The sequence below is a fragment of the Genypterus blacodes genome, unplaced genomic scaffold, assembly GCF_046128005.1.
Source record: "Genypterus blacodes isolate CSIRO-AG114 ecotype Tasmania unplaced genomic scaffold, CSIRO-AGI_Gbla_v1 ptg000030l_1, whole genome shotgun sequence".
In the NCBI taxonomy this organism is placed as follows: domain Eukaryota; kingdom Metazoa; phylum Chordata; class Actinopteri; order Ophidiiformes; family Ophidiidae; genus Genypterus; species Genypterus blacodes.
This window is the reverse complement of record NW_027466843.1, coordinates 2,241,315-2,267,590: the sequence shown is the minus strand read 5'-3', so window position 1 is coordinate 2,267,590 and position 26,276 is coordinate 2,241,315. Positions and strand designations below refer to the sequence as shown.

The window sequence follows — 26,276 nt, the reverse complement described above, 5'->3', positions numbered from 1 at the left end:
AGGGAGTCGATCAAATTTTCTCAGTAATTCCACCCACTCCTTGTTTTTACATACTGCTGCTTTAGTGCAATCACTGCAAAACAACAAGTGCAGATACTTGGCACGAATGATGAGCAAGTCTTATCGCAGAGATAAACCTGGGACATGCAAGCTTCATCAGAATGTTTTTCATATGTGGATACGTACGCATTCCGTCTCATCCTGTACTTGCAGTGAATCTCTTGGTAGCTATGTGTTTTGACAAAGACAAGGAACAGTTTAAGTTTGACGTGGTTTTATCTGTCAGTATCTCAGTATATGTTTAGATTTACTTGATGGTCTTCAGGATGCAGTTACCCACTATTTTCAGAAGGGAATGTGGACAGATGACAACACAGAGGCAAAGTCCAGCCTAATGGTATGTGAGATAAATTATCAAGGGAATTCGAAAGATCGATAAATGTCTTTCTCGTAGACACAGATTCATCATCTGTGTGACCTGCAGGTCAGCAGACACATGCATGCATGTGAAAACTGATTTAAATAAAAATGAATCAGTAAGTGAAGGTTGATAGACATTATAGATAATAGAACGATACAAAAAGAAGATTTGCATTTTTCATCACGCTGTCTACAAAGAAAAAAACCTTGTAGGTTGGGAGGCTTTTGAAGTGTATGGCATTAATAAATATACCAAGGTCATCTGAAAAGCCAAATATAATCCCACTTGAGCAGTGAAGTCTCCGTAACAGCTTTTCTTCCCTGTGAAAATGAAATGAATGATAGCTGAGGTGTGTAATGATCAGCACTTACCTTGCCCCAGAAAAGATTCACCAAAAGCAAGGCCACGGCAAAGTGCCTCACACCATTCAAGAGTCATCTGTGGCTTACTGATGGTTCTTGTTAAGGTGAGGTTCGCTTTATTTAGACCAAGACATAAAGAATTAACTTTGTCATTGACATCAAAAATTATGAATTTGACTTGACACTTATATACGTATATATCAATCATATCTTTGTCAATATTAACCTTTGACAAGCATTGGGGAGAAAAATCAACTATTGTATTACAATGTCACATTTCAAATGGATATCAACACAGATTTAATTGATTTAAATTATTTAAATCTTAGATGATCAGTTAATAGTGCCAGTATAGAAAGCCTATGTGGTTCAAATGTAAAAGTTTTATTGAAACTTGCATTTCAATAAAGTGAAACCCTCCAACATCACACTCAACCATGCTGGAGGATTTGATCAAGGTTCCTTCCAAGGCTGTACAAAGCTTCACTATGCACGCCTTAGGGCATACATGCTTACAAACCTGAGTCTAGCGCCCTCGTGTGTCTGAATGGAGAAATTGCTGGTTGCCTTCCTGGTTTCGATCAATTTTTAAATTTTTTCGATTCGATTTTCTGTTCTCAATGATGCTGCGAGATTAGATTTTTTTTTTATCGAGGACAGTAAGAGTGAGTGTAAAAAAGTGTATAAATCGGGCACAAAATGAAAAGTGAGGACTCGAATATGCTGATAAACATGCGTTGTCCTGAGCACAACCATGTTAGTCATTGCTAGTTTATAGAACCAATTCATTTTTTAAACCGGACGTAGTTTTTTGTGTATCCTCCCGCTAGCTTTGCAGTTTATTTTGAAAAACGGACAGCCACTTGTGTTTCTTACGCTAACTTCCAAAATTCCGTTTCAATCCATTTGCACTCAAACTGTAGGAGCCGCTGATTTGACCACGGAGTTCCAAATGACGACTGGTTTGACAGCAGTAAACCTATATATCGAAAACGGATATATTGGCTTTAATGTGATTTTATTTAATTAAAGTGATGTATGTAATCTGTATGCAGCCTTGCTTTTGAAATCAGACAATCCCATAGTTCCTGAACGCCTCTGTCAATTAAAAGTCGGACCGACAGGTGTGTGTGTGTGCAAGTGCAAATAGGACATCTTCACGCACTTAGGCCTGCTAAGCTCTCCAACTCTCCTCGCCTTTCTGTTCCGGTTATTCACTCAAAGTTGACCATGCATGGGCTTTTTGCTGCACTCGTCAAAGCTCGGAAGGCTTTTGCCCCTAAAACTGGTGTAATGTTTTTACAACGCGCATGCTTCATCGAAGGAAAACCCCCTAAGGATAAGATTGGAGTCCTGGTAAGTGAAGAGGTGAACGGTGTGAGACCACATTAAGGTTTTCCCAATAAATGAATTAATGTTAAACTAAAATATCTTTCAATTCTCCACGGTTAGTTTGATTACTGACTCGTTGACAAAATAAATAAATAAAGCTTTGAATATTAAGTCTTCACACTATGAGCGGACAAGGATTATTTCTCTGTTTTAGGTTTGTGCATATTTTACCACAGAAAATTCTCATTTAAAGCTGAATTAGTTTAATTTCTGCTTGTATTGTAAGGAAAAGTGAAGATGTTGATGGTAGATTTCCAACCTGTTTGGGAATCATTATTATTCCTGGGTTTTCTAATGATGTGGTGACCATGTGCACTCTGTCCTGCAGCAAACTGTGTTTGTCGTCACTGTGATGTCTTTGACCATCCTTGGACCTTCTGGCTGGATCCTGGCCCATCTTGACGATTATAGAGGCAGCAACTGATGGATGAAAAACTGGATGCAGTGTTTAAGCACCTATGTTGGCAATAGGTGTCATTTGAATTCTATGGCACAACATTTCTGTTTTGGAGATGTTTGCATGCAAAACTATTAAACCTGACTGTTCTTAACTGGTTCAACGTTGCCCTCTCATACTTCTGACAGTTCTTGACTTTCTACGTGTAAAATTAGCTTCTTGTCGGAGGCCAAACAATGCATGTTTCCACTGAAATGGTGATGATAAACATGCTCAAAAGTAAATGTGCACCTTTTTAAAAGCTTTCAGCAAAAATGAATGCATATGTCTGATATGTCAATATGCTGGTTTGCATAGAGGTGGAACTTGATTGGAAACTTGGAGAACCACTGCCGTAAATGCAAAATAATGTAAATTCTGCTCTTTGACAATTCAAGGAAGCTTTATATATACCAAAGAGTACTGTTTAATTTAGGCTTACATGGATGTCTACAGACAGACAGAAGTCCAGGGCAGAGCCACTAGATGACAGTGTTGGCACGGATACAAGGCAGGGAGGAGGCAGGTTTTGTTACAGTTTCTGTCTCGCCAAAATGTTGACGTAATCCAATACTCACTATGGGACAAAACCTCTCTTACAAATTGAAAACTGTATAATCCCTTAATCCATGCATATACTTGCTTTAATACCGACTGAGCCTGTTTGTATTTGTTACTGAAATGTGTCACATTGTGCTGTTACATTTGCCCTGGAGGTAAAGATTTTGGGCTTGACATTGTTAGAGATGCAACGTAAACAATACCTTTACTCCCGTACAGTACTTACCCTTTACATCTCTCTTCAACTTGTGAACCAGAAGCCAACTTCAGCCATGTCCTCAATAAGCTTCGGAAATATTTCAGCATACAGAAACACGTCCATAACAGTCTGGAATTTCAGCCACGCTGGTCTTTATTGATTGAAATCAAATTCCAGGTCTCTGATGAACTCACCAATAAAAATGTACAGATATGTGCCGTCTGTTTTTACGCATACAAATGATTGTAACACAGATGTGCAGTGTGTGTGTGTGTGTGTATGTGTTGGCTGTGCTAAACACATGTATACAGTGTTAATGTTACAATGGGTAAAACATATTTAGCAAAACTGCAGCTGTTGAGTGAAATGTTTGTGTAGCACTTATTGTTGTTTAGATTTGGCAATTTCTGTAATGTTAATTGGACATATTGATGATACATTTTATTTGAGGGCACCTTTCAAGACACCCAAGGTCGCCTTACAGTGCATAAGAAGAGTCATACACTAAAATCTTAAACGTTAAACAGGTAAAATCAATATCTAAATGTCCACAGATTCTTTTGTGCAAAACTCTAATATAGAACACAGAATATAAGAGTTTGACACGAGAAATTACTGCTGAATATTCATGTCTAGATTTGTTGAATTTGAAGTTGTTTCCATTTCAATGTGTCAGCCACTCTGTTTACTATTCTCTGTGTAATCAAATCCAATCTTGTGTCATATACAATATAAATGATGGAAACGACCCTTTAAAAACACCAGAAAACTCTAATCTTACAACTTGCTGCCTCCCTTGTGCGTTCAAAGCCCTGTCATTGAACATGACATTATGTTAAGTTTTAAAATGAGGAAAATGGAAATCCCGTGGTAAATCTAAACAAATATTAAATACCTTTAAGCTTAGTTATCCCATATTAATATTTCAAACCCAATTGTAATTGTTATACTGCCCGTTAGTATAAATACAAATGAGCATAAACGATGATTGCTCTAAGAAATATTTGTCGCTCGACTTATCTGCGATCCATTAGTCAAGCCTGGACTCAAAGAGGAAGTTGGCTGAAGCAAGAAGGCGAAGCTAAAAGGAATAGCGCCCAGGACAAGCAGCCATCCGCTACCGAAACAAACTGCTGCCCCGACGCTTTGCTCTGCGAAACATCCACCGCCGTCGTTTGTACGGGTTGACGTTCACTCCGGAGGCCGGGCTGCAGTCATGCTGACCTCGTGGTTCGGTTTCGGAGGCTCTTCCTTCCTCCTCGCAGATGATCTCGGTGGGACTCGCTAGTAGTGACGCCTTTTAGCTCCAGAAGTTAGCTGTTGTTGTCCACAGCTGTGCGGTTCTCCGGTGCTGCTGACAGGTAAACGTCACCATTGTCCCGGTCAAATGTCTTCAATGTCCTTTCGCCCCTGCCACGTTAGCTCTGCGCGTCACCTTCGATTTCTGATATCAATGTTGTTTACAGAGGAAACAATCTCGAATTTCTTGATGACTTGAATTGTTAATCCATAAAATATAACAAACTAACATTCCTAATCACCAAAGCCAAAGGTGATATCTTCTAGCCAGCCTAAAAGCCTAAAAGTTTCGATTTATAATGTTGTAGAAAAGGGGGAATACAAAATGGATGATGCAGGAAGCAGCAAGTGTGGTGCATTCTTAACATTCTGAACACAGTATTAAAACAGTTCTTTAACTTGAACTCTGACATGTTATGTCTTCACTGAAGGTAGGGTTAGCAAAAATATTGAAAAGAAGCTGCTGTTTCCATAGTAATGGAGGTCCAAAGTTGTTCAACAATGTCTCTTTTTGTCTCCTTTCTGTTTTGTTTTCCTGCAGGCTACACAGTAATGACGATGCACAATGCGGGGGTCTCCCAGGACCCCTCACAGGGTGCAGGTGAACGGGGGGAGTTGGTGCAAACGTTGTCCAAAGAGACCCTCGGGTCCCCAGATCCTTCCGAGTTGGGGAGCCCACGGTCAAGCCTAAACTTTGACCTCCTCAATATGGTGGTGTCCTATAAGAGAATGGCACTGTTTCTGGAACCGATCGCAGATGCAGTGGAGCTGATGCGCTACCTGCTCGGGTGTGTATGTGTGTTTGTCTGTAGTCTGCACGAGCATCGCTTAAGCTTTAAGCTTTGATTAATGGAAGTAATAGTGTTTATGTGGTCATAACTGATCATAGGCTTGTCTTTCCTCTCCCAGGTGGAAGATGCCCCTGTGCTCTCTGATTGTCTTTATTTTCTTAAATATTTTCTTCTGTACCGTTACTGAAGGTGAGGCACATTTGACGTCCTCACATAAATCGAACTTTACTTAAAAATGAAATAACGTATTTCATCCTTGCTCTGTCTGCCTCTGTGTGTCAGTGGGTTGGTTCTCAGTGGGTCTCCTGGCAGTGTCCATGCCTGCTGCCCTGGGTTACCTGCAGGACAGGTGTGGGGGCCGCGCCTCAGACGCTGAGCTGGAGAGGAGGCACTATCACGCTGTTCACCGCAGAGACCTGCAGATGGTGCATCTTACCAAACAGGAAGCCATGCTGGAGGTCAAAGACCTGTAAGGATACAGTGCGTGTGTGTGTGAGCGTGTGTGTGTGAGAGAACATTTCTTTGTATGTTTGCAGTGAGAGATCTGGATCAACTTTTTGAAGAGTTTCTATAAGGACTAAATGGAATATATAAGCATGTCCAAAAGTAAATTGAAAGTTACGTTTCGTTATTTTTATGAAAGACATTAGATTTCTCGACGGACTGTAACTGCTACTGTCAGGATTGTCCTCAAATTTTAAATATCATCAGATGTTCATTTTATATGGAAAGACATTCAAAATAAATCCCTTAATTTACGTGTAATTAGAATGTTTTCATAATTGAAAATGACAAAATCTGTAGGTTACATTTTCACCCAAAAAAACTTTGCTCAGGTAAAAAATAAAAAAAAAACTGATAAGTAACGACTTGTTTCATTGACAAACCCACACATGCATACATCCATGTTTGTTGACGCGTGTGGTTCTAAACACGCGTTTGTGTCCTGTCTCCTTCAGGCTGAAGCACCTGGATGACCTGCTGACTTCTGCCTGCCTGTCCGCAGAATCTGTTTACAAGGTCCTGTACTGGGATAACCACACCAAGTCATCAAGGTACACACTCACTCACTCACTCACTCACTCACTCACACACACACACACACACACACTCTCTCCCTCTCTCTTTCTGGAAATAAACCACCGTAGTTAAAACAAACATACCAAGTAAACAGCACTGTGTGTGTTGTGTGTCTGCCTTTAAGCAGATAAGGTTGCAGTCAGAGGAAGTGTAATCAAACGGACATCTGACGAGTTCCAGTTTTGTTTGTGATTTTGAGGAAATGAACCGCTGACGTTTGACGTTATTGCCCGAGTGTCTCAGAGTGACCGGATGTTTCCCTCTGCAGGTTCTATGCAGGGATGTTAACAGTGCTGTGTCTGTTTTACACCGTTCCTGTGGGCTGGCTGCTTGCTGGGCTCAACAGTGCGATCTTCCTTTGGAACAGAGACTTTTGCAGAGGTCAGCTCATTCAGTCCGACTGTAACGTTTGGACAAACCGACCGTCTCTCATGTCTCATTTTAAGTATTCAGTATTTCTGCTGTGCTTCCAGTTATGTTGGACTTCAGAAAGCTCTTCTGCATGGGCCAGGCCCAGATCGCGGGGAGGATGGGAGATGAACATGAACAGGGGGGCGCATTGGACCGGACCCCCACACCAACCAGTCTGGAGGTGAGTAGAAGGACGGCGGTGATGAAAAGCGCACGTTTGGTTTGACTGCAGGATGTGAGCCTGAGCTGTAAGCTGCTTATCCAGTTCATCCCTTATGAGTCTATACGTTTATGTAATAATGGCGTGTGTGTGTGTGACGTGTGTGTGTGTTAGGACCTGTCTCCCGGCAGTGTTGAGGAAGCTGAGGAAGCAGAGCCTGATGATGAGTTCAAAGACGCCATTGAGGTAAACACAATTCTTCATCTCTGTTTCCATCTCCTCTCTCTACCTCTCTGTGCACATTACCTCCAGAGCTGCTGCGCCTCATTTATATCCTTGTCTTTATAAATCTGCGCAGTTGTATTTTATTTTCCTTGCCTGCCATTATTCTTTTAATAGCAGATCAAGTGTGGGACCAGGAAAAAAATAACTTGCAAGGCATCAGATATTCGATACGTCCCTATGAAAGAAAAAGTACACTCTGTTTCAGCTCTATACATCACTAACCAAACTGGAGTGTTGTAGTATTGCCTATATATATATATATATTTGAACATGGCCGCTCATTCTGCCACCGTTATTGCTGATCACTTCCTGTTTCTTCCCTCCGCTGCTCTTTGAAATCAGGAGCACTCTATTACCTTACAGGTGAGTGTTAGAGAGGCCAGGTAGCAGTTTAGCCACCAGCTCGTGTGTGTGTGTGTGTGTGTGTGTGTGTGTGTGTGTGTGTGTGTGTGTGTGTGTGTGTGTGTGTGTGTGTGTGTGTGTGTGTGTGTGTGTGTGTGTGTGTGTGTGTGTGTGTGTGTGTGTGTGTGTGTGTGTGTGTGTGTGTGTGTGTGTGTGTGTGTGTGTGTGTGTGTGTGTGTGTGTGTGTGTGTGTGTGTGTGTGTGTGTGGCTCTGCTTGTTGTTGACGCGGGGTCTGGAGTCCCACTCAGGGCCGAACGTTGACGCTTGTGTTTTCATGTGTTACGCTGCCTCTCGATAAGGAGACCCCCATGGTTTTGGTGGTAAGTGGATACACCGGTTCACTTCCATCCATCCATCCAGCATGTTGAGGTTCCTGCAGCCTGGCTTTTGTGAGCGTGGTAGAAATCTGGGACTATGCAATTAATGTATAGTTTAATATTACTAATATTACAGCTGTGGGGCTGAGTTGGTCGGTTGATTCCCTTTGGCATTCATTTGCAGAAAAAGAGGAGTAGACTTTTGAGTGTTGTGGGGAAAGGTGGCCTAAATGAATATGATGCCGTAGAAAGCTGCAATACAAATGCAAATAGTTTCCATTAAAGCTGTGTACGCGTTCTACCTCCGCAAGTGCACGCCCAACCTCTGTTTGTCAAGCTGGCAGAATTTGGAATGAATTGCAGAAAGAGGTTTATCCTGTTCAGATCTGTTTTCTTAAGCCTTAGGCTGGTGAAATACAGTTAGTCAGTTAGGGACCCATCAGCCTCATTCTGTTCCTCCCTCCCCCTCAGGAGGATGACGAGGGGCCGCTGGGAGCGCCGGAGTATGACACCATCTCTGAAAATGGCCTCCTGAGTCGCAATGAGCCAATCCGCAGCAAAGTGTCCAAGCTGACGGAGAAACTACGCAAGCGCTACCCCACCACCAACATAGGTCAGTGCGCGTCTTCGTCCGCTCGCTTTACTCCCCTGATTCTCAAAGCCTTTGGGATTAATTTTTTCATATCGCATTCATCTTTCTGTCTCCAAAGGCAACTGTTATAGCTGCAATGCTGCCTTCTCAGTATTGAAGAAAAGGGTGAGAGTTCAAAACCTGTTCCTTCTCCTAATGCCTCTGCCTGGATTTCATTACTGAACTGTCTCTCCCTCTTGCAGAAGAACTGCAGTAACTGTGGCAACAGCTTCTGTTCACGGTGTTGCTCTTTCAAGGTGCTGAGATCTTGTATGGGGGCAACAGGTGAGACAAGTTCAAATAAAACAAGATCATGATTTCATCTGGTTTCTGTCTCGGCATGTTATTGTTTCTGGGTTTTTAATTAAGTTCTCTCTTTGTTTCTCCTGCAGCTCCAGAGGCCCAGAGAGAGACTGTGTTTGTTTGTGCTACCTGTCATTCATCTCTCAGCAAGTTCCAATGAGATGGCGTTCCATCTGTCACTCTTGTCTCCCAGTAGGCAGTGGGAGGCCCCTCACCGCTTCACCAGGTTACTGAAACCACATGAAATGCCTCGGTTTTCACGTTAAGGCAAATATTGAACACCAAGTCCCTGTAACGTCTCCAGTTGCAACCCTCCTTAGCTACTTGTGTAACTGTACTGAGTGAAAAAAAACGTGTTGGACTCCTTTTATAATATGTTGCATAATCCCTGCTTCCACTCATTGAACATCAGGACTTCAGGATCAGTTTCATTATAAAGCAAAAGGTTTGATCTTGATGTGTCTCCTTTTGCGGAGCAGAGGAAAATACAAAGTGTGCTTGGTGGCTGCTAAGGTCTGGATGATGATGATGGTGGTGGTGGGGGGAAATGTTTGTCGTGCTTTGCCTCGCTTTGCTCACGCACAAACTCGAATCCACTTGAATAGCGTTCTCTTCAAATGCAGGCCTGTGTAGCAGTTTGAACTGTACTGTAATGCTGTAAGGACTGTCCCAATCTGGTTTGTTCTAAGACTGGTGTTTAATAAGGCTCTGTAAAGGCAGTGTGCTCCAAAGAAAACCTCATGACTTTGAATCCATTGCAATGTTTTTCCCCCCCAAAAAAGCATTGCATCATGGCTTTGATGTCTGCAGGTACACACAGACTGTCCGGCTGAACTTGTGACAGCACTGGCTCTGTCATCTACAATTGGTCAACAATGTTACATGATTAGTTGTGCTTTTATGTTAAGTTCTTGTTTTGTTCTTTGTTGTATTGTCTTTATTTCTTTATTAGATGTCCAACAGCCCTCAAGTCAGAGTAAAGTAACCGGCTTTTGCTCACAGCTGTATCAATATCATTTTGGGCACATGCCAAATTTGATTTCCGCCGTTATTCTGCCAGCCGAGTCATGTGACTTGGAGGTCTGGAACCAGCTGGAGTAACAGGAGACGCGGAGGCAGCAGACACGACCTGCACGTTCCACAATACATGAAGTAAACTTAGATTTATTATGAAACCGTCTACCTCTGTAACAATAGGAAGCGCGCGCGGCTCGCACCCACTCAATCAAACATTGTTGACCGGTTGCTTCTGGCAGTGGAACAAAGCTGAGGGAAACGTTTAGACGCGTTTGGATCTATTGTCCTTTTTTAAGTTCATCTTTTTTTTTTCGATTGGTCGTTTTTTGGCTTTTTGGTTTGAATTGTCTCGGAGTCTCAGCGGTCAGCCTGCTTCCATCTTCTGGTTCATGTTCTCTCCCTCCAACTGGAAGAAAGTCGCCAACTGGATTTAAAATTATAAGCGAACCGGAATCGTCAAAGTCTGCCAAGCAAGCGTTTATGTCTCCATGTGGATCCTGGATGCAAAGATGTTTTTAGTCACGATTCGGACAAAGATGATTGTATTTGTTTGCTTTGCTTTTATTGTAATCATATATAAACATGCTGTAAAGTGTTCTACCATATCTAATATATTTAATTTAAACCTGCAGAAAATGGAAATTATGATTTGACCTAATGATTAATTCTGTGTATTTTAACCCTGGTTGAAATATGAATTAATAAACTGTGTGATGATTTGATGAAAGTAACCGGAGTGACATGTTTGTGCTCTGTGGGTTAGATAGAGAGCGCTCCTCCTGTGATGCCTTTGTGGTCTGTAGGAAATGAGCGTTACCGGGTCAGATTGATGTAACGGAATCTAACGCAGTCTCCAAACTCAACCCGTCGAGTCGGAAAAGCTCAACGACAAGCTGCGTGTTTTAGTCCCGCCTCCCTAGCTCTTATCTCCGCCCTTCCCCTCCCTCCCTCCCTCCTTCCAATCCCTCCCTGTGTCACACTGAAAGCGGGACTCGTCCCTACGGCCACGGATGGCAACATGGCGACAGAGGTGAGGCTTTAACACGCTTTCTGTATGATTTCTTGCTCGGGTTTGGATCATCTCGACGTTTTTTTTTTATCATCGTCAGGAACAAAACAGGGCGCAGCTGACGTGAATGTTGAGGGGGGTGGGGGGGGGGGGGGGGGGGAGAGAGGGCACCAGGCTGACCGGGATTAGAACATCCAAGCTGTGGCTCGGTCGAGTCCAGACTGATGGATGTGTCCCGAATTGTAATGCTAGTTTGGGGTTGTAGGTTTGTGTGAGTGACGTGCGGGCGTTTGGGAGAGAAGCACATCGCGGATCAGCGTGCGGCACTCAATGTTTGGGCGAAAACGGATCTCATTTTGTTTGATGAGACGCTGTGTTAATCCTGTGTCAAGCCACTGTGTTGATCAAAACACACACACACACACACACACACACACACACACACACACACACACACACACACACACACACACACACACACACACACGCGCGCAGGGAAGGAGAGCGGTGATGGGGGTGGCGTTCAGCACCACGGACAGATCCCCGCCGCCTGTCCCGTTGTCTCCCGTACTTGTCTGAATGCGGGTGGAGCGTGATTTAACACGATGCTGTCCCCACGCACGCTTTGCTGTTGTTTTTTTGTTTGTTGTCACTTCAAAACTCCAAACATTTATCCACCCAATGAATTCTTAAGATTTGGTTTCAATAGTGAACAAAATGGTTTGTTATTGTATAAAGCAAAAAAAAGTTTTTAAGGAAACACATTTTTATGGATTTATCTGTAACGATGAGATCCCCCTTGAATAAAATGCATTTTTAATTACTTACTGTATTATTATTATTGTTATTATTATTGTTATTACTACTACTCTAATCTATAATCTATCCAAGCTTTATTCTAAGATTGTGGTTTTCCATGACTGCAGGTTGCTGCTTTAACAGTCATGACGATATTATGACTAAATATAAATGTAATATATATATTTCTTATATTTTGTTAAGCTTTGTTTAATACCTTGAATTGATTTGATTAAAAAAAACTAATTAAACAAACTGTCACATTCAAAGATCACATGAGGTGTGTGTGATGTGTGTTGGCCCTTTAGCCGTCTGCTCCATCCTGCTCTGCCAAATCGATCTGTTGTGTGCTGTAGTGAAATGTTGTCTCCCTCCAGCTTTGCTTCCCTGCGGTGCTAGAGGGAAAGTAGAAGTGTGTGTGTGTGTGTGTGTCTATATATAAAAGATAGTATGTCCAATACTGGGCTCAGCTCCAACAAGCAACAAAGCAGAGATGAGTGAGCCACAAAGTGAGACACAGTGATGGATCTCACCCTGTCTGCCTCTCCTCCATCATCATACACTTCTAACCCCAGCCGCTGTTTCCACACATTACAGCTGAACACAGACCAAGAGTGCTTTAATTTGCCTCTCTGGAGACTCATTAAAAGACATATTAACCCTCATTATTTATTTTCACACAGTTCCACAACCTGCAGGAGCTGAGGCACAGCGCCTCCCTGGCCAACAAGGTCTTCGTCCAGAGAGACTACAGCGAGGGGACCACCTGCAAGTTCCAGACCAAGTTCCCCGCAGAGCTGGAGAGCAGGGTCAGGAACATGATTGATAGTTTGCAGTGTGCTTGTGGAGTGGGTGTATTGGATTCACTGACATCTGTCTGTCTGTCTGTCTGTCTGTCTGTCTGTCTGTCTGTCAGTCATCGTGATAATTTGGCATCTGCCATCAGAAGTAATGTTTTGGAGAATTAGTGAACGTTCCTTCATTTTTGGATTTAGCATAAGCATTAGTTTTTTCTATTAGTGACCAAACTTGCTCCTCATGAGTCTGGTTGTGTGTGTTTCCAGATTGAACGCACGCTATTCGAGGACACCGTGAAGTCACTGAATACCTACTATGCAGAGGCAGAGAAGATCGGAGGCCAGTCCTACATGGAGGGCTGCTTGGCCTGCTCTACAGCCTATCTCATCTTCCTCTGCATGGAGACACGTTACGAGAAGGTCAGTTCTATAGTTTGCTAGACAAAGGTTACCATCACTGGGAAACCCATATAAACCCTATGTACACATCTTCCATGTCATTGTCTCTGTTCCAGGTGCTGAGAAAGATAACCAAGTACATCCAGGAGCAGAATGAGAAGATCTACGCTCCCAGGGGTCTGCTCATCACAGATCCCATAGAAAGGGGAATGCGTGTTGTATCCTTGCGCTGTCCGTCTGTGCATGTACACAATTGATTTTGTCTTGTATGTGTAATGAACTCACACACAATTGCAACAAATGGTTGGCCCCCTAACTTCTCCCTCATCAGATAGAGATTTCCATCTATGAAGATCGAGGCTCCAGCGGCTCCAGCTCAGGCAGCAGCTCTGTGTCCGGCAGCACTGCACGATGACTGCAGTCTTGTTGGTATCATGTCCCCCTGATCATTAAGAACCCTGGAGGTCAGCCTGGAGAACATAGGACAATGATACAGTACTCATGTCCCAACATTTCATCCATACACCCCCAGAGAGCGCTGAGACAAAGGATTTTACTGGTGTGTAAGAATTTCCATCACATGCAAACGTTTTTTCAGTTGAACAGTTTGTTACAGAGCCATGTGCATGTGCTGACACACAGCAGGATGTGCTTGAGTGTGTGGCAAAGTGCTGTATATGGTAATACTCCGTGTGGTGGTACCATTACTTTCCTCTGTGTCCACATTGGAAGTTTCCGCAGCATTGTGCGTGGGCAGGAAAGAAAAAGGTGAGAGCAATGCGAGACAAAAAGCAAAGTATTGCAACAGGAATCAAAACCTGAAGTCTGACCAAACATCATACCTCAGCCACCATGTTTGCGTTGACCAGTTCAACAGGAAAGTGGATGTAAAGGAGCTAACAAAGACGAGACACACGCACAAGACGTGGCTTTAACAGCACGTCTTTGTAAAGATCAGTCTCAAATTTGGAACGTCTCAAAAGGCCATTTTCCATTATATTCTGGGATTCCTAAGTTTCGAGCAGATGCAGGGGGGGTTGTACAAGGAGCTCAGAGAAATACGCAACCAACCCATCCATCTCTGCTGTAATATGTATATATATGTGCTGTGTGTGTAGCAGATGAATGTCAATCAGCCCATCCATGTACTGTACATGATGTAGCAGAGTGTCCACGTCTCTCACATGGAGACCGTCTTGTCTTGTGAGACGCAAACGCGGACACGTGCAAAAAAAAAAAAAAAACCTTATCACTAACCTCCTGGTTTCACTGAGCGAAACCAAATCTTCCAAAATTTGGATTATGCAAAGACACGGTGTGCATTAGATGTGCAACAGTGAGTAGAGAAAGAATGAGTCGCAAGTCTTCCTGGATTTCACACTTTGTGTTTGAAGTAACACAGCCCTTCCTTTATTTCTGGACAAACCTCCAAAGAAAGAAAACTGCCAAACTTGGCCCATAAATGTGAATGTGTCCTTTTATGCTTTCTGACATTCAGTATTTGTGCAAGAAGAAGTAACTTTCATACTGCATATTATGTGATACACATGGTAATGAGGTGGGTATGTGTGTGTGTGTGTGTTGACTGGCATCAAATAAACACAGCTTCATCACAGCCACAGAGGTTTTGTCTGTTTTCTTACTCTTTTCGTATTATCAAATGAAATTTACTGAAAAGAAAGATATATTAATAATGATGTGGGTTATGGGCACCAGGATCATTTTACATTGAAGGATGAGTAGCGAGCCGGACAAACGTGGATGTGAGCGAGGAATGTGATATTGTTGTGGAGGTTGAACTGTGCGTCTTTTTTGCTGATGATACTGTAAGTCCTTTTTTTAAATCAAATACTAATCTGCCGACTTGCAGTTCAGTATTCATGCTACCTGAGAAACCAAATGTCGAGGGGGCTACCGTGCCATCACACAATCGCCGGTGTCAACAACGCAGAGAAGAACAGTGGCAAAACGTTCCACAGGAGGGCTTCAGATGTGGAGACAGACGAGGAGCTGAGGCTGTAATAAAATGGAACCAAGGCTTGATGGTGGAGTCAGGGAGCAGAAGGAAAACAGAAGGAAACACGGGTTAGGGTGATGTCAGGTAAGAGTGAACACATGAAGACAGGAGGAAGAACAACAAACGCAATTGCATTTCTTTTGTTCACACAAAATTTATTCCAGCTTATCAGTTACAGTAAAAGAACAATTTCAAAAAGGTTGATCTGATGTCAACGTGAACATCGAAACAAAAAGGAGATAACAAAGTCCCATATGATTTGATGTGAATCGACTCTGCACACTGAGTTGAAGCAGTGGCAAAAAAAAGACCATGACCACAAACAAGTTGTAATAAAAAAATGGCAACCAAAGTTAAAACAACAAAAATGTACTTTTGTGGTATTCCATCATTTCTCATGGCTGTCATGCAACGGTCTTCAATTACCTGTTAGAAACATAAACAAAATTCATCTTAAAACAAACCAAAAGATTACTGCTAAATAGCGTTCACTATATATTGGAGCTTGAGTTTGAATGATTTTATAATGTGATTTTATCTTTGAAAATATAGAAAGGGAAGAAGAATGAAACAGAGAGATTCCTACCTGCACAGTAGCCTTTGTTGACAGCAAAGCCTTTACCACACTGGGGGAAATAAAAGCAGATGCACGAGCTAATAAGTCAAGATGCTAAAATGGTAGATCAGTTACTTTATAACAGCGCTGATAGGAGATTGCCTGCGTGCCAAATTGTGTACCTGTGCATCACTGGCCAGCAGAGACGCTTCCCTCTGTTTGGGATAATCCACTTCCACCACCGAGTTCATTTCAGCGGGAGAAAGTGGACGAGTGATGGAGCGGCCGTCTGGCCAAGAGACCTCCAGCACCGTCACCTCATCACTGCCTGAGGGTGGAAAGAAAGAAAGAAAGAAAGAAAGAAAGAAAGAAAGAAAGGTCACTGCCTGAATATCACCTGAGGACACATGATTACATCAACCCACTGGAGCCACCGGATGAGTGAAAGGAAAGTATTTAGCCACTTTATCTACATGAACTGTCTGATACTAAAGGCCTGACAGTCACTTGTCAACATATCACAGTGACTTCTAGGGCCGGAATACAAAACAAGGAGCTAAAACAGGCTGAACTCTCCAGTGAGCTGTAGAGATTCATTATTGGCTCATCAAGGCAAGTGACCCCTTCACATTACATGTATTCAATGTTAATATAAACATTACATCACACTGATAAATGACTGCTTGATGAATGTGATGCAGAGAAAATAGATCTACCTAAACCAAAGTGGGCCACAGGCTCCATCTCACACAGGTACCCAGAGCCTCCATCAATGATGCGCGTGTGAGCTCCACTGTGATTGGTGAAGGCCGTTACCTTGGCACCACGAGCAAAAGAGCCAAACTGGGTGCGAGGGATGACCCGCAGCCAGTTATTGGACGATCCCTGACAAGACAGACAGCTGAGGTTATGGACAGACAGGGAGTTGGACACTTCAAAATTATTTGGTCATACACACAGACACACACACACACACACACGTACTCACCTGTGGGACTTTGAAGACAGATATTGGTTGGGAGGCGCTCTCTCCATGTGCCAGCAGCAGCTCCAGCTTACCGTCTCCATCCAAATCTGTCACAACTCCACCTGTGCATCACAGAGACGTTCACAGACTTACATAACAGCCACACACACCGGTGCTTATCTGACCCAGTCCAGCTCATAAAATGCTGTTTGTGATTTGCTTTTGTGAGGTCACAGGTATAAGTGTTGACCTGTGCCTCGTCCCTGCGGTTCTGCAGCGTCTCCCACATTCAGCTCCTGGATCAGAGGTTGGGCATCAGCTCTCCTCGACACCCTGCAAAGGTAAAGAATCAACCCTCAGGCTGCACTCGGCTCTCTTTTGCCTCACTTGTGTTATGGATTAAAGAATGGTAATGATGTTTCTAGTTCACATATAAAGTTTAAATCAATACCTGAATAGCCTGTTAGGGGAGCTGCCTCTGTAGGCAATGTTGTTGAAAAACACTTCCAACTCCTTGTCATTATCGAAGTCTGCAGCGATGACTGTGCGGACCGGAGACGGAGCAGCAAATGCCGTAGTCGCTATGTTCTGAACAGGACAGAACTTTGTTGTTAATTCATGCTGCATCAAAATGTCTCCACTGTACAGTTTTAACCGGTCACAAGCTGCTTTTGCTGTTTCTCACCTGGAACTTGGAATCGGTACCTTGCAGGTAAAGTCTGTGTGGGCCATTCCAGTTGCCGTAGACAATGTCTGTCTTTCCATCACCGTTGAAGTCAGCCAGTGCTACTCCTCTGCCATGCTGGGAACCGTCCTGTACACCTTAGGAACAACAGTGTGTTACACGCTGTGTAGAGATAACAATGCTGGGAAAAGTAATATAACCAATCTAAGAAAAGGTCTGTCCTTTGTAAAATGACTTGTAGTAGACGATGAAGATAATGTGAAAGAACTGTAGCCACAATCAAAGCTCCTTCCCAAGTTTAAACCAGGTTCTGGAAAGATTCGAATCCAAGATGAGTTACACCCGATATATTTGAATAGAATTTTAAAACTACAGGAACTAATGTAGTTGTGCATACTTTCAAATCTCAGAACCAGTTTCTCCTGTGAAAACATGCATTCAATGAGGTCATGGTCCAATATATGGAAAACTTTACACTGAAAATAAAAGCATGCCATTAAACATCTCAATAAGTACTTAAAACTTGACTCAAAGAGTTTCAGTTTCTTTCTTCCTGCGTGTGTCATACACACCTGCCTGTCTGGCAACGTCAACAAATGTGCCATCTCCATTATTCTTGAACAGGAAGTTGGGTCCATTCTCATTGTCACAGAAGATGTCGGACAGCGTCTGACTGAGGATCGGTCCGACCACTACACCTCGGCCACCTATGCAACCGACAAAAGAGAACATCAAAGTTGTAAACGGTGCCTGCTTCACTTCAGTGTGTGCGTGTGTGGCATCCTGAATCCTGACCTGTGAACTTGTTGACCCCAGCCTCAGCAGCTACATCAGACAGAGCGACGAGGCCCTTGTCCAGATCACTTGCTGCTTCATCCATTTCTAAGAGAGCATGGGGGCCGACGTTGCCGCTGGCATAGTTGGCCACGTAGATGGAGTAACGACCTGTTCCCTACGGTGCCAAACAAGGAAAGTGAGTGAGAATGTGGACAATAGGAAAAAGGAAAGAGGGTGAAACTAATGAAGATGTTGAAGAATAGTAGAGACAGGGAGAGCATTGATGAGTACGTGTTCTAGATAAGACAAACAGAAGACTTCAGCTTAACTGACCTTCCTGTCCACGCATGCCACTGAACGTCCTGCCATGCGATTTGCGACACCGCGGCGAACGTTAAGATCATCGCTCAGCAAATCCTCAAAACGGCCGTTACGAAACTTGAAGAGCTTGTCTGAATACGTTGCTCTTCCTACAATAGAAATGAATCCGTTACTAAAAAGGTTTCATGTGTTTTTTATTATTAAAACTTTCTTTGTAAGGATGAACTGTTTACCAGAGAAAGCGTTGTTGGTGTTGAGGAAGTAGATCTCCTCACGTCCATCCCCATCCACATCACAAGCTGTCACTCCGATGGCGTTCCCTGCGGTGTCCCTCAGGGCGTAGTATGGAGAGTTAGGGTCATCCACAGCTATGTTTACCAACCTATTCAGGCTGCGGTCATACTTCAGCACCAGGTTCGGCCCATTGTACCTGAGAGATGACATCACAGGGCTTTGGTACGCTTATTGTCCTGAGACATCTCATTGCAATTTTTACAAGGGTAACATTGATGGAAAAGATCCATATTCTGTCGCATTCCGTCTCCCACACAAGAAACAACAATCATTACACACTTTGACACTCACCCTGCCACCACCACTTCCAGGTCACCATCACCATCTACATCTGTTACAGCCATCCCATAATTGAGCTGTGTGGGATTGTGTAGTTTGTCAGGAGGAAGTGTTGTTTGTGTTACATCCTGAAACATGGGCTCAGAGCTCCGGGCATCAGAAAGACGCCAGAGTCTAACAGCAGCTAGGAGCAGCAGACCTGAGCACCTCATTACTTCAGCCTGGAGGGACACAGAGCACGACCCATTTCAGCTGAAGATGTAGATGAGGATTCTTTGTAAAGAAGAGGTAGATCTCCATGGCCAAACCTCAATTACACACCTTATGAATTATGCAGACGATCTTTTAGGGTAAGGGTTAGGCCCAAAGAGCCTTGTGTGTATGTGCCTCATACAAGCACGGATATAGCTCAACACATAAATACATATTTGGCAATTGTGCCTCAACGAACAAAGTTATATAGTAAAAAGATCAATAAATCATACATAAATGTATAGATAATATAAATTCAAGTGGAAATCAAATTATGAAAAATGTGATGAATCTTGGTATGAGAAGCCTAAATTCGCTTTAAGATTTTAAATGCTGAAGAGAAAATGTTCTAATAAATGTCTTAATCTGCGTGCACCCAGCTGTTACAGAGTGAGCCCTGTTTTACTGCAGGCCTCCACAGCATCATTAGCCTGGTCCTGATTAAACAGGTGCTATTCCTCTCAATTTAAAGTCACCTATTTTCTAAACCATGTCAAACTTAACCCAGACTCACCTGACAGCTCAGAGGAAAGTTGTTTGAATTCCTCCCGCACCGTTTTCATTCATTCAGCGAGACGCTGATTTACACAATAGCGGTATTTTCAATTTATACAACAGCTTGTGTAACGTGTGAGAGACTGACCAATCACAGAAGACCTGACCTGCCAATGCGGAAGTCTGTTTTAATACAACTTTATTTACAAACATAGATCTGCACGAACAGTCGCGTAATGCGGCAAACGATATTGTCCATATCATCAGTTGTAAATGCAAATGTGGAAAACCTCGGACTGCATTTTAACGCTCATATTCCTGTATATCAAACCCTGCATTTTTGATAGTGTAAATACATAAATTTAAGTTAATCAAATCAAATCAATAAATTAAGTACATTTTTAGTACTTAAAGTTTGACAACGAGAAGGAATATTCAGTCCAAAAAAAAGGAAAAAGTATATAAACGGGAAAGGAAACCTGCAGCACCTCACAAGTCACTACATCTCCCACAATCCATTGCGCTGTTACTTTGCTTTCGTCAGTCGCGCGACGAATATCTCTGCTAAACAAACCGAACTCAGGTGAGCGAAACAATACATTTCATTTCTGTTTGTATCTGTTTGACTAAATAGAACGATCAGGGTGTGCTTTAATAGTCGTCCAGAATTAACATGACGTGTTTAATCCGGATTACAGCCGTAACGTTAGACTACATGCAGTTACAAGATGGTAGGAAGGTTTGCCAAAATGGTTTATCACTGAAGTGTCTTAGCTGTGATTGTGTTCATCCAGACTTTCATTGAAACGGTGATGTAATTAGTTAAGAGAGGATGAAGATCGTACGTCATGTCGGCAACGCTTAAATTGGCTTTTATTTGCAGTCAGATTTGCCGTTTCGCTCTCAGACTCGTTTATGTTTCCTGCAAAACCGGCGAACATAGCAGCGTTCATCGATTTGTTACAAACCAGAAACCAAACATATTTTCGTTGAAATAGTATCCGGGATGGTGTTTGTGCTTATGGACAGCATTGGTTTGACCTACATATTGCTGTTCCCTCGTCACCAGGAATAGACTGTAGATCCTTTTTAATCCGGATGGCATCATAATGTCAAATCAGCCTTTATTGTTGTTTAGAACAGCCAAGACCCTAACTGGGATCAAATCTTAATATTGTTGTTGGACTCAGAATTTATGAACCAGTCCCCTTTGTGCCTGGGTGTAATATTTCCTTTCACATCAATAGAACATTGATGAGCATCGACGTGTTACTGCTGAATGTTTGACCAGTGTCAGTGTCTCACGGAGATCTGGATTTATGTGTTCTGTGCATTGTTTAATGATATTTCCTCTTCTTCTCTTTATTTTCTCTGATCATGTAGATGTTCTAATAGCACCGTTGAAGCAATGGAGTTAGATCAGCAACAGGATGACAGTGTTCCAGCTCAACCAACAACTGCACCTTCCTCCCAGTCAAAGAAGCCTGATAGAGCCCTGTACACACCCAAGCCCCGGCAGCCCGCCTCCAAGGACAAAGCTCAGCCTCAGGGGGAAGTAAAGCCAAGACCTCGGCCTCGCTACTCGGACAAGGCGCGAAAGAACGCCAAGAACAAGAAAGACAAGGCGGACGCAGCCGATAAGACGGCCCCTGTTGGAGAGGAAGGCGCAGCTGGGAATCAGACTGGTGACGCCAAGTCTGACCAAAATGAAGGCCGGTTACAAAATGCAGAGCTGAACGGGCAACCGGACTCAACGGATCAGGATGCAGATCCAGAGGGAACCATGCGCCTGGAAGAGTTGTCCCTTCAGGGAGAAGAGGAAGAAGATAGTTGGGACACCCTCTTTAATGATGATGGAGATTGTCTGGATCCACACGTGCTGGAAGAGGTGAGTCTTCATCGCATCATCGCATGAGTTCCAGTATGAAACACCTCACATCTGGTTATCCTGCTGATGTTCATTAAACCGTACCTCACGTTTGTTGTCGGCTTCCTCCGAAGATTTCAGGAATGTTTTGTGGATAAATCTGACTTTCATGTGTTCCCTCCTCTTTCCGATGCCATTTCCCTCCTCACATCTCTGCCACTCTCCCAGCTGGCTGTGAAGGAAGGCAAAAAGAAGAAGAAAACCCAGGAGCCCAGGTTTGATTACTACAACGCGGACCAAGAGGAAGACGACGAGGACTCTGACTTTGAAGAGGAAGAACTGTCCCACATCCTAGAGATCTACGATTTTCCTGGAGACTTTAAGACAGAGGACCTACTCAAGTCTTTTCAGTCCTACCAGTATGTAGTAAATTTGCTTGCTTTGAAGCATAGGCCTTTGAAATATGTGAAATCAATGTTCCCACCTTACAAATGGACTTTCTTAAAACTACAATACATTTTCCATCTAATGAGAAGTATCTGCTCACTGCTTTTGAGAAACATGAAACTGTGTGACTGTGTGCAGGCAGAGAGGCTTTGACATCCAGTGGGTTGATGACTCACACGCGCTGGGCCTCTTCTCCAGTCCTATAGCAGGTTAGTCAATTGTGTTCTACACCGAAAGGTGTTTTTTGTTTTGTTAACATTGCTTTACCAATGGATGTTGTCAACTTTGTTTAAACTAGAAAATGAGAGAAACAACTTCTTTTCTCCTCTCAGCCCGTGATGCCCTCAGATCCAAACATCAGCTGTTAAAGGTGCGACCGCTCTCCAAATCCACTTCTGCCGCAAAGGCCAAAGCTCGTAGCTGCTCAGGTACAGTGAGGCGCCTTCATCGCACTCTCAGATGCTGCTGACGCTGACTCTGCTTGTTTCTCTCTGCTGCCCCCGTCTGATTTCTTTACTCTCCTTCCGTTCTAAGACGAGCTCCTGCCTCCTAAGGAGAGACCTCAGACAAGCGCATCACTGGCTCGCAAGCTTGTGTTCGGCGCCCTCGGTGTAAAGAGCAACCAGACCAAGGAGCAGCGCGACGCCGAGAGGAGAAAACTTCAAGAGGCGAAAGGTGATGTGTACCTGTAGAAATATCATGTTCAGAGTGTCGGCCTCTCAAACGGAGCTATACTGTAGTCAACAGCGTCCCATTAAGGTGCGTTCTGTTTATCGGACACAGCTCCTCCCACTCCAGTCAGCAGGTGAACTAGTAATGTAATTGTTATCTCAACACAGGTACACACAGGTGTCATACGTAGCAGTAAACAGATTTAGATCAGCGCTGAATCCCTCCTGTAGTCTTTACTCCATGACTCCAATTTTCCCTGACGGAGGAGAGATGGTAAGAAAGTGACAAACCATCTTTCAAAAATCTATACTTGAACATTGCCCTGCGGAAGATTGTAGCAGCGGAAGGAGAAATGATTGATCTTATCCCCCTTAATACTATAGTATCCATAGATTTGTAGTTTCTGTCCGTCTACCTCCGTGTTTGCACTTTCCATCCACAAGTGGGAGCTGTTTTTATACTTTAGCACAGAAAACGTCAAGGCGATGCCAAGTGAAGTTGCTCTCCATCCATTGCCGTGCAGATCACAACAGGTCTATAATCAGAACAGCAGCCATTTCCCTTCGCTGTAGGAACATAAGTATATAGAAACACAAACCACAAGTGGCTGTCCAGTCAACAGCCTTTGGGGAAGTCAGGGCCTTGAGCAAAGCAAACTAAAAAAGGCTTCTTTGTTCTCGCAATTTCTGCACTGCCTGCACTGTTTATTTAAGGTCACAACACACACAGTAGATGTCAGCGCAGGGGTGCACCGTGTGCGGAACATTGTGTTCTTAGAGTGGATGCCACGTATGTTCCTGTCTGAAAGTTAATGTACATGGAGCTCCTCAAGTCTGCGTACAGAGTTACACAATACAGCAGGTCACATTTTGAGATCTCTGTTTTATTTTTTTTGCAGATGGACATGTTGACTGATTTCTGTGCGTGCGTGTGTGTGTGATTTTCAGATCAAAAGCGCCTGGCAGCCAGACAGAGAGATGATGCCTGGGAGGGGAAGTGAGAGCAGGAAGAGTCACTTTCCCAAAATCAGTTTTCACTGAATGTTTTAAATTGTGAGAAGTTAACAAACTCTAATCTGGCTTTTTACTCCTTCCTGCCATCCCATCCACTTTTCCTTCACCATTCTTCTTCAACTGCCACCGATCTTGCCACCCACCCATGTACTTATTAGCCTGCGGTAAACACTGACACTGTCCTCGTGCATGTTACAGCTGAAGTCACTTAGTTATTGGAATTAGAGTTTCACAAATTAGAAGTTTTTGGTGCCAGGAAATCTTTATCTATAGTTAGTTGGTTTAAATTGTTTGTTTTCTATCTTAAAGCAGTTGCATAGTCATTGATAGGGAATATCACAGGGAGTTTCACAAGTAGAGTTTATTGGAAAAATAAGGGCCAAACGCATTTTGTTTGTGTTGTTTCAATTGGAATGTGTTGCACCTGAAGAAAACTTGAAATGAATGAATGACATTTTCTTTTTAAATTAGTGAAATGAAACATTTTTTTAATTTTAGGGCACAACTAAATGGAGAATTTCAGCGATCCAACTGTGGAACAACAACAGTTCCCATTGTTGTCTTACAAGCTCAGGCTTTATGTTCAACATTCATCATTCAAAATCATGCCAAATAACGTTTCATGCATTTCAAATATCTTATCTATTTCCCCCACAACCTCTATTTCCAAAGATGTGCGTGAGTGTGTGTGTGAGTGTGTAGCACAATATAGGTATTCAGCGTTAAGATTGAATTTGCTAATTGAAATCATTGTCTCCATTGCATTACTGTCAGTGATAAATACTTGTAGACTTTTAATTTGATGAATACTGGCATGGGACATAAAGCAGGTCCACACATTTAATAAAGTAAAACAACATATCACTTAGGGAGAAATGTTTTATTGAAATTAGCAGGATTGATCTGATCTTGTGCATGTTAGTACACGGTGATGTAATCATGGTAGTTACACTTCTCCAAAGTAAAAGTAATTCGATTTTGATAAGAACAAAGTTTTTTTTTTCTCATGTTGTTTCATATTATGACACGGATAGTTCTAGCAAAGAAGGCCAAGTTTTATCTTTTTTAATTAACCATCTTACCTCTTACATTAAAGTGACGTCCATGTGATTTGATTGCCGTTCTCATTCATTCATGATTTATGTATATCGCTGATAAGAGTTTGGAAAGTATTTACAATAAAAATGTAACGTGTCTTCACTAAATGAGTTGAGCTTTTTCTTTCATTTCTGATTGTCACAGTTGCCAAGACGACGGAGGAACAAAACATCTCACAACCACCAAATCTGTATTGTTTTGGTGGTTGTGATTTTAAAGAGTTCTGTGATTTATCAGACCCCTTGTCTTGTTATTGCGCAGGGTTCCTTTAATCCTACAGCCACCATGTAAAGCTTTTTTACCGCTGGTCTCAGTGCACGTGGAACTTTCTCATAAACCTTCTTATGAAAATACGTCCCAGAGCCGAATACAATAAAATGCACACTGATTTTCATAATGAGTCAGGTGGACCTCCCTGTGTGCCGCTGGCCAGCCTCAGCCCGGCCTTTCGGCCTGTAGCTGCTCTTTACCAGCATCGTGTGAGATCTTCGCCCTGCCCATAATCTCGTACTTTACTGTGGCTGTAGGGGGAGGTGATATCCCACAAAGCAGCATGCTGTGCGCCACACACACAATCATTAGATCAACTACACAAACACAAACCACTACTAAGCAACCTGTGGTTCCATTTGTGAACTTCTCCCCAGACGTCCTGCCTAGAAATCATGTCATGGAGCAAATGAAGTACTGAGCTGTGACAATGACACACAGACGCATGTAGGGCATCTCTTTAATGAAGCAAAACCTAATGCTCCACTATAAAAAAGGCTTTGGTGGGGTGAGGTGCTGGGTGTGTTTCCTTGCATGTCATCATCAAACACTGTAGGGAAAACACAGTTCACGTCACCCCCTACCCCAAATCCAGTTTGATCACCACTATAATCATTAGCCTACTTTCTTGAAACTACCCTCTCACTAGTGTGTTTCAAAGAGAACATCCATTTTAAGCCCCAGTATTTTTAAGGTCATGTGAATAGGACTAGATTGACATAAGTTAATACTCCCCAGAGCACAATTCTTCAGTTTTCCATTGCCCAAAAACAAAATTATACCTCTTTGACACAGAGATACTCAACTGTATCTTTATTTTAAACTAGATTAGTTGGTTAGAATGGCTCTCCTGCTTTTTCTCTGATGTTAGGTTGTGAATGGCAAATGACTTCCTGAGTGTATGACCTCAACGCTGCACCCAGTCTTAGCTTGCTAGGCACCTTCACAAAGCCCTGCTCCAGGGATATGGAAGTCCATTTGGATCTACATTGAAACTTTAAGGAGCACACAGAGACTCTATTCAGCTCCTGTTTCTATCAATTTACAATTCAAAATATTTCAGAATTACAATCCAATTGTTAGTTGAATCTACCATACACACTTCTGTTTAAACCTGCAACATTGTCACAGGTATGAGTGTCACACATCATATGACCGAATCTGAGCACTGTTGAGAGAAGGACAAATGACATCA

The 26,276-nt window shown here is 42.9% G+C and overlaps 4 protein-coding genes across 4 annotated transcripts; 3 read left to right on the top strand and 1 right to left on the bottom strand.

Annotated features, from left to right (window-relative positions):
• Nucleotides 1-4,422: 4,422 nt before the first annotated feature.
• Nucleotides 4,423-10,795, top strand: zfyve27 (zinc finger, FYVE domain containing 27). The gene is made up of 12 exons (XM_076145636.1): nucleotides 4,423-4,732; nucleotides 5,212-5,458; nucleotides 5,580-5,650; nucleotides 5,744-5,930; nucleotides 6,421-6,516; nucleotides 6,810-6,922; nucleotides 7,015-7,133; nucleotides 7,287-7,358; nucleotides 8,589-8,730; nucleotides 8,828-8,874; nucleotides 8,952-9,033; nucleotides 9,141-10,795. Exons 2-12 carry the CDS (start codon nucleotides 5,223-5,225, stop codon nucleotides 9,209-9,211), a joined length of 1,236 nt encoding a protein of 411 aa, XP_076001751.1. The 5' UTR covers nucleotides 4,423-4,732; nucleotides 5,212-5,222; the 3' UTR covers nucleotides 9,212-10,795.
• Nucleotides 10,796-11,009: 214 nt separating this feature from the next.
• On the top strand, nucleotides 11,010-14,287 carry golga7ba (golgin A7 family, member Ba). The gene is made up of 5 exons (XM_076145620.1): nucleotides 11,010-11,098; nucleotides 12,559-12,684; nucleotides 12,940-13,092; nucleotides 13,188-13,289; nucleotides 13,403-14,287. The coding sequence occupies exons 1-5, from the start codon at nucleotides 11,087-11,089 to the stop codon at nucleotides 13,484-13,486; spliced, it is 477 nt and encodes a 158-aa protein (XP_076001735.1). The 5' UTR covers nucleotides 11,010-11,086; the 3' UTR covers nucleotides 13,487-14,287.
• Nucleotides 14,288-15,246: 959 nt separating this feature from the next.
• On the bottom strand, nucleotides 15,247-19,802 carry crtac1a (cartilage acidic protein 1a). The gene is made up of 14 exons (XM_076145618.1): nucleotides 19,734-19,802; nucleotides 18,980-19,188; nucleotides 18,628-18,824; nucleotides 18,407-18,543; nucleotides 18,092-18,248; nucleotides 17,869-18,003; nucleotides 17,297-17,433; nucleotides 17,063-17,199; nucleotides 16,862-16,944; nucleotides 16,633-16,733; nucleotides 16,361-16,529; nucleotides 15,827-15,972; nucleotides 15,675-15,714; nucleotides 15,247-15,514 (listed from the first exon to the last, which is right to left on the bottom strand). Exons 2-14 carry the CDS (start codon nucleotides 19,177-19,179, stop codon nucleotides 15,507-15,509), a joined length of 1,647 nt encoding a protein of 548 aa, XP_076001733.1. The 5' UTR covers nucleotides 19,180-19,188; nucleotides 19,734-19,802; the 3' UTR covers nucleotides 15,247-15,506.
• A 439-nt stretch (nucleotides 19,803-20,241) lies between these two features.
• Nucleotides 20,242-24,907, top strand: r3hcc1l (R3H domain and coiled-coil containing 1-like). The gene is made up of 7 exons (XM_076145790.1): nucleotides 20,242-20,297; nucleotides 21,098-21,602; nucleotides 21,810-22,000; nucleotides 22,167-22,237; nucleotides 22,361-22,456; nucleotides 22,563-22,703; nucleotides 23,599-24,907. Exons 2-7 carry the CDS (start codon nucleotides 21,123-21,125, stop codon nucleotides 23,613-23,615), a joined length of 996 nt encoding a protein of 331 aa, XP_076001905.1. The 5' UTR covers nucleotides 20,242-20,297; nucleotides 21,098-21,122; the 3' UTR covers nucleotides 23,616-24,907.
• Nucleotides 24,908-26,276: the final 1,369 nt, after the last annotated feature.

Coding starts and splice junctions, on each gene's coding strand:
- zfyve27 (XM_076145636.1), top strand. CDS start 5,223: ATGACGATGCACAATGCGGGGGTCTCCCAGGACCCCTCACAGGGTGCA. Junction 7,134..7,286: donor CCACACCAACCAGTCTGGAG/GTGAGTAGAAGG, acceptor TGTGTGTGTTAG/GACCTGTCTCCCGGCAGTGT. Junction 8,731..8,827: donor CTACCCCACCACCAACATAG/GTCAGTGCGCGT, acceptor CTGTCTCCAAAG/GCAACTGTTATAGCTGCAAT.
- golga7ba (XM_076145620.1), top strand. Junction 12,685..12,939: donor CCGCAGAGCTGGAGAGCAGG/GTCAGGAACATG, acceptor GTGTGTTTCCAG/ATTGAACGCACGCTATTCGA. Junction 13,093..13,187: donor TGGAGACACGTTACGAGAAG/GTCAGTTCTATA, acceptor TCTCTGTTCCAG/GTGCTGAGAAAGATAACCAA.
- crtac1a (XM_076145618.1), bottom strand. CDS start 19,179: ATGAGGTGCTCAGGTCTGCTGCTCCTAGCTGCTGTTAGACTCTGGCGT. Junction 18,544..18,627: donor CACCAACAACGCTTTCTCTG/GTAAACAGTTCA, acceptor TTTCTATTGTAG/GAAGAGCAACGTATTCAGAC. Junction 17,434..17,868: donor TGACGTTGCCAGACAGGCAG/GTGTGTATGACA, acceptor GTTGTTCCTAAG/GTGTACAGGACGGTTCCCAG.
- r3hcc1l (XM_076145790.1), top strand. CDS start 21,123: ATGGAGTTAGATCAGCAACAGGATGACAGTGTTCCAGCTCAACCAACA. Junction 22,238..22,360: donor CTTCTCCAGTCCTATAGCAG/GTTAGTCAATTG, acceptor TTCTCCTCTCAG/CCCGTGATGCCCTCAGATCC. Junction 22,457..22,562: donor CAAAGCTCGTAGCTGCTCAG/GTACAGTGAGGC, acceptor TTCCGTTCTAAG/ACGAGCTCCTGCCTCCTAAG.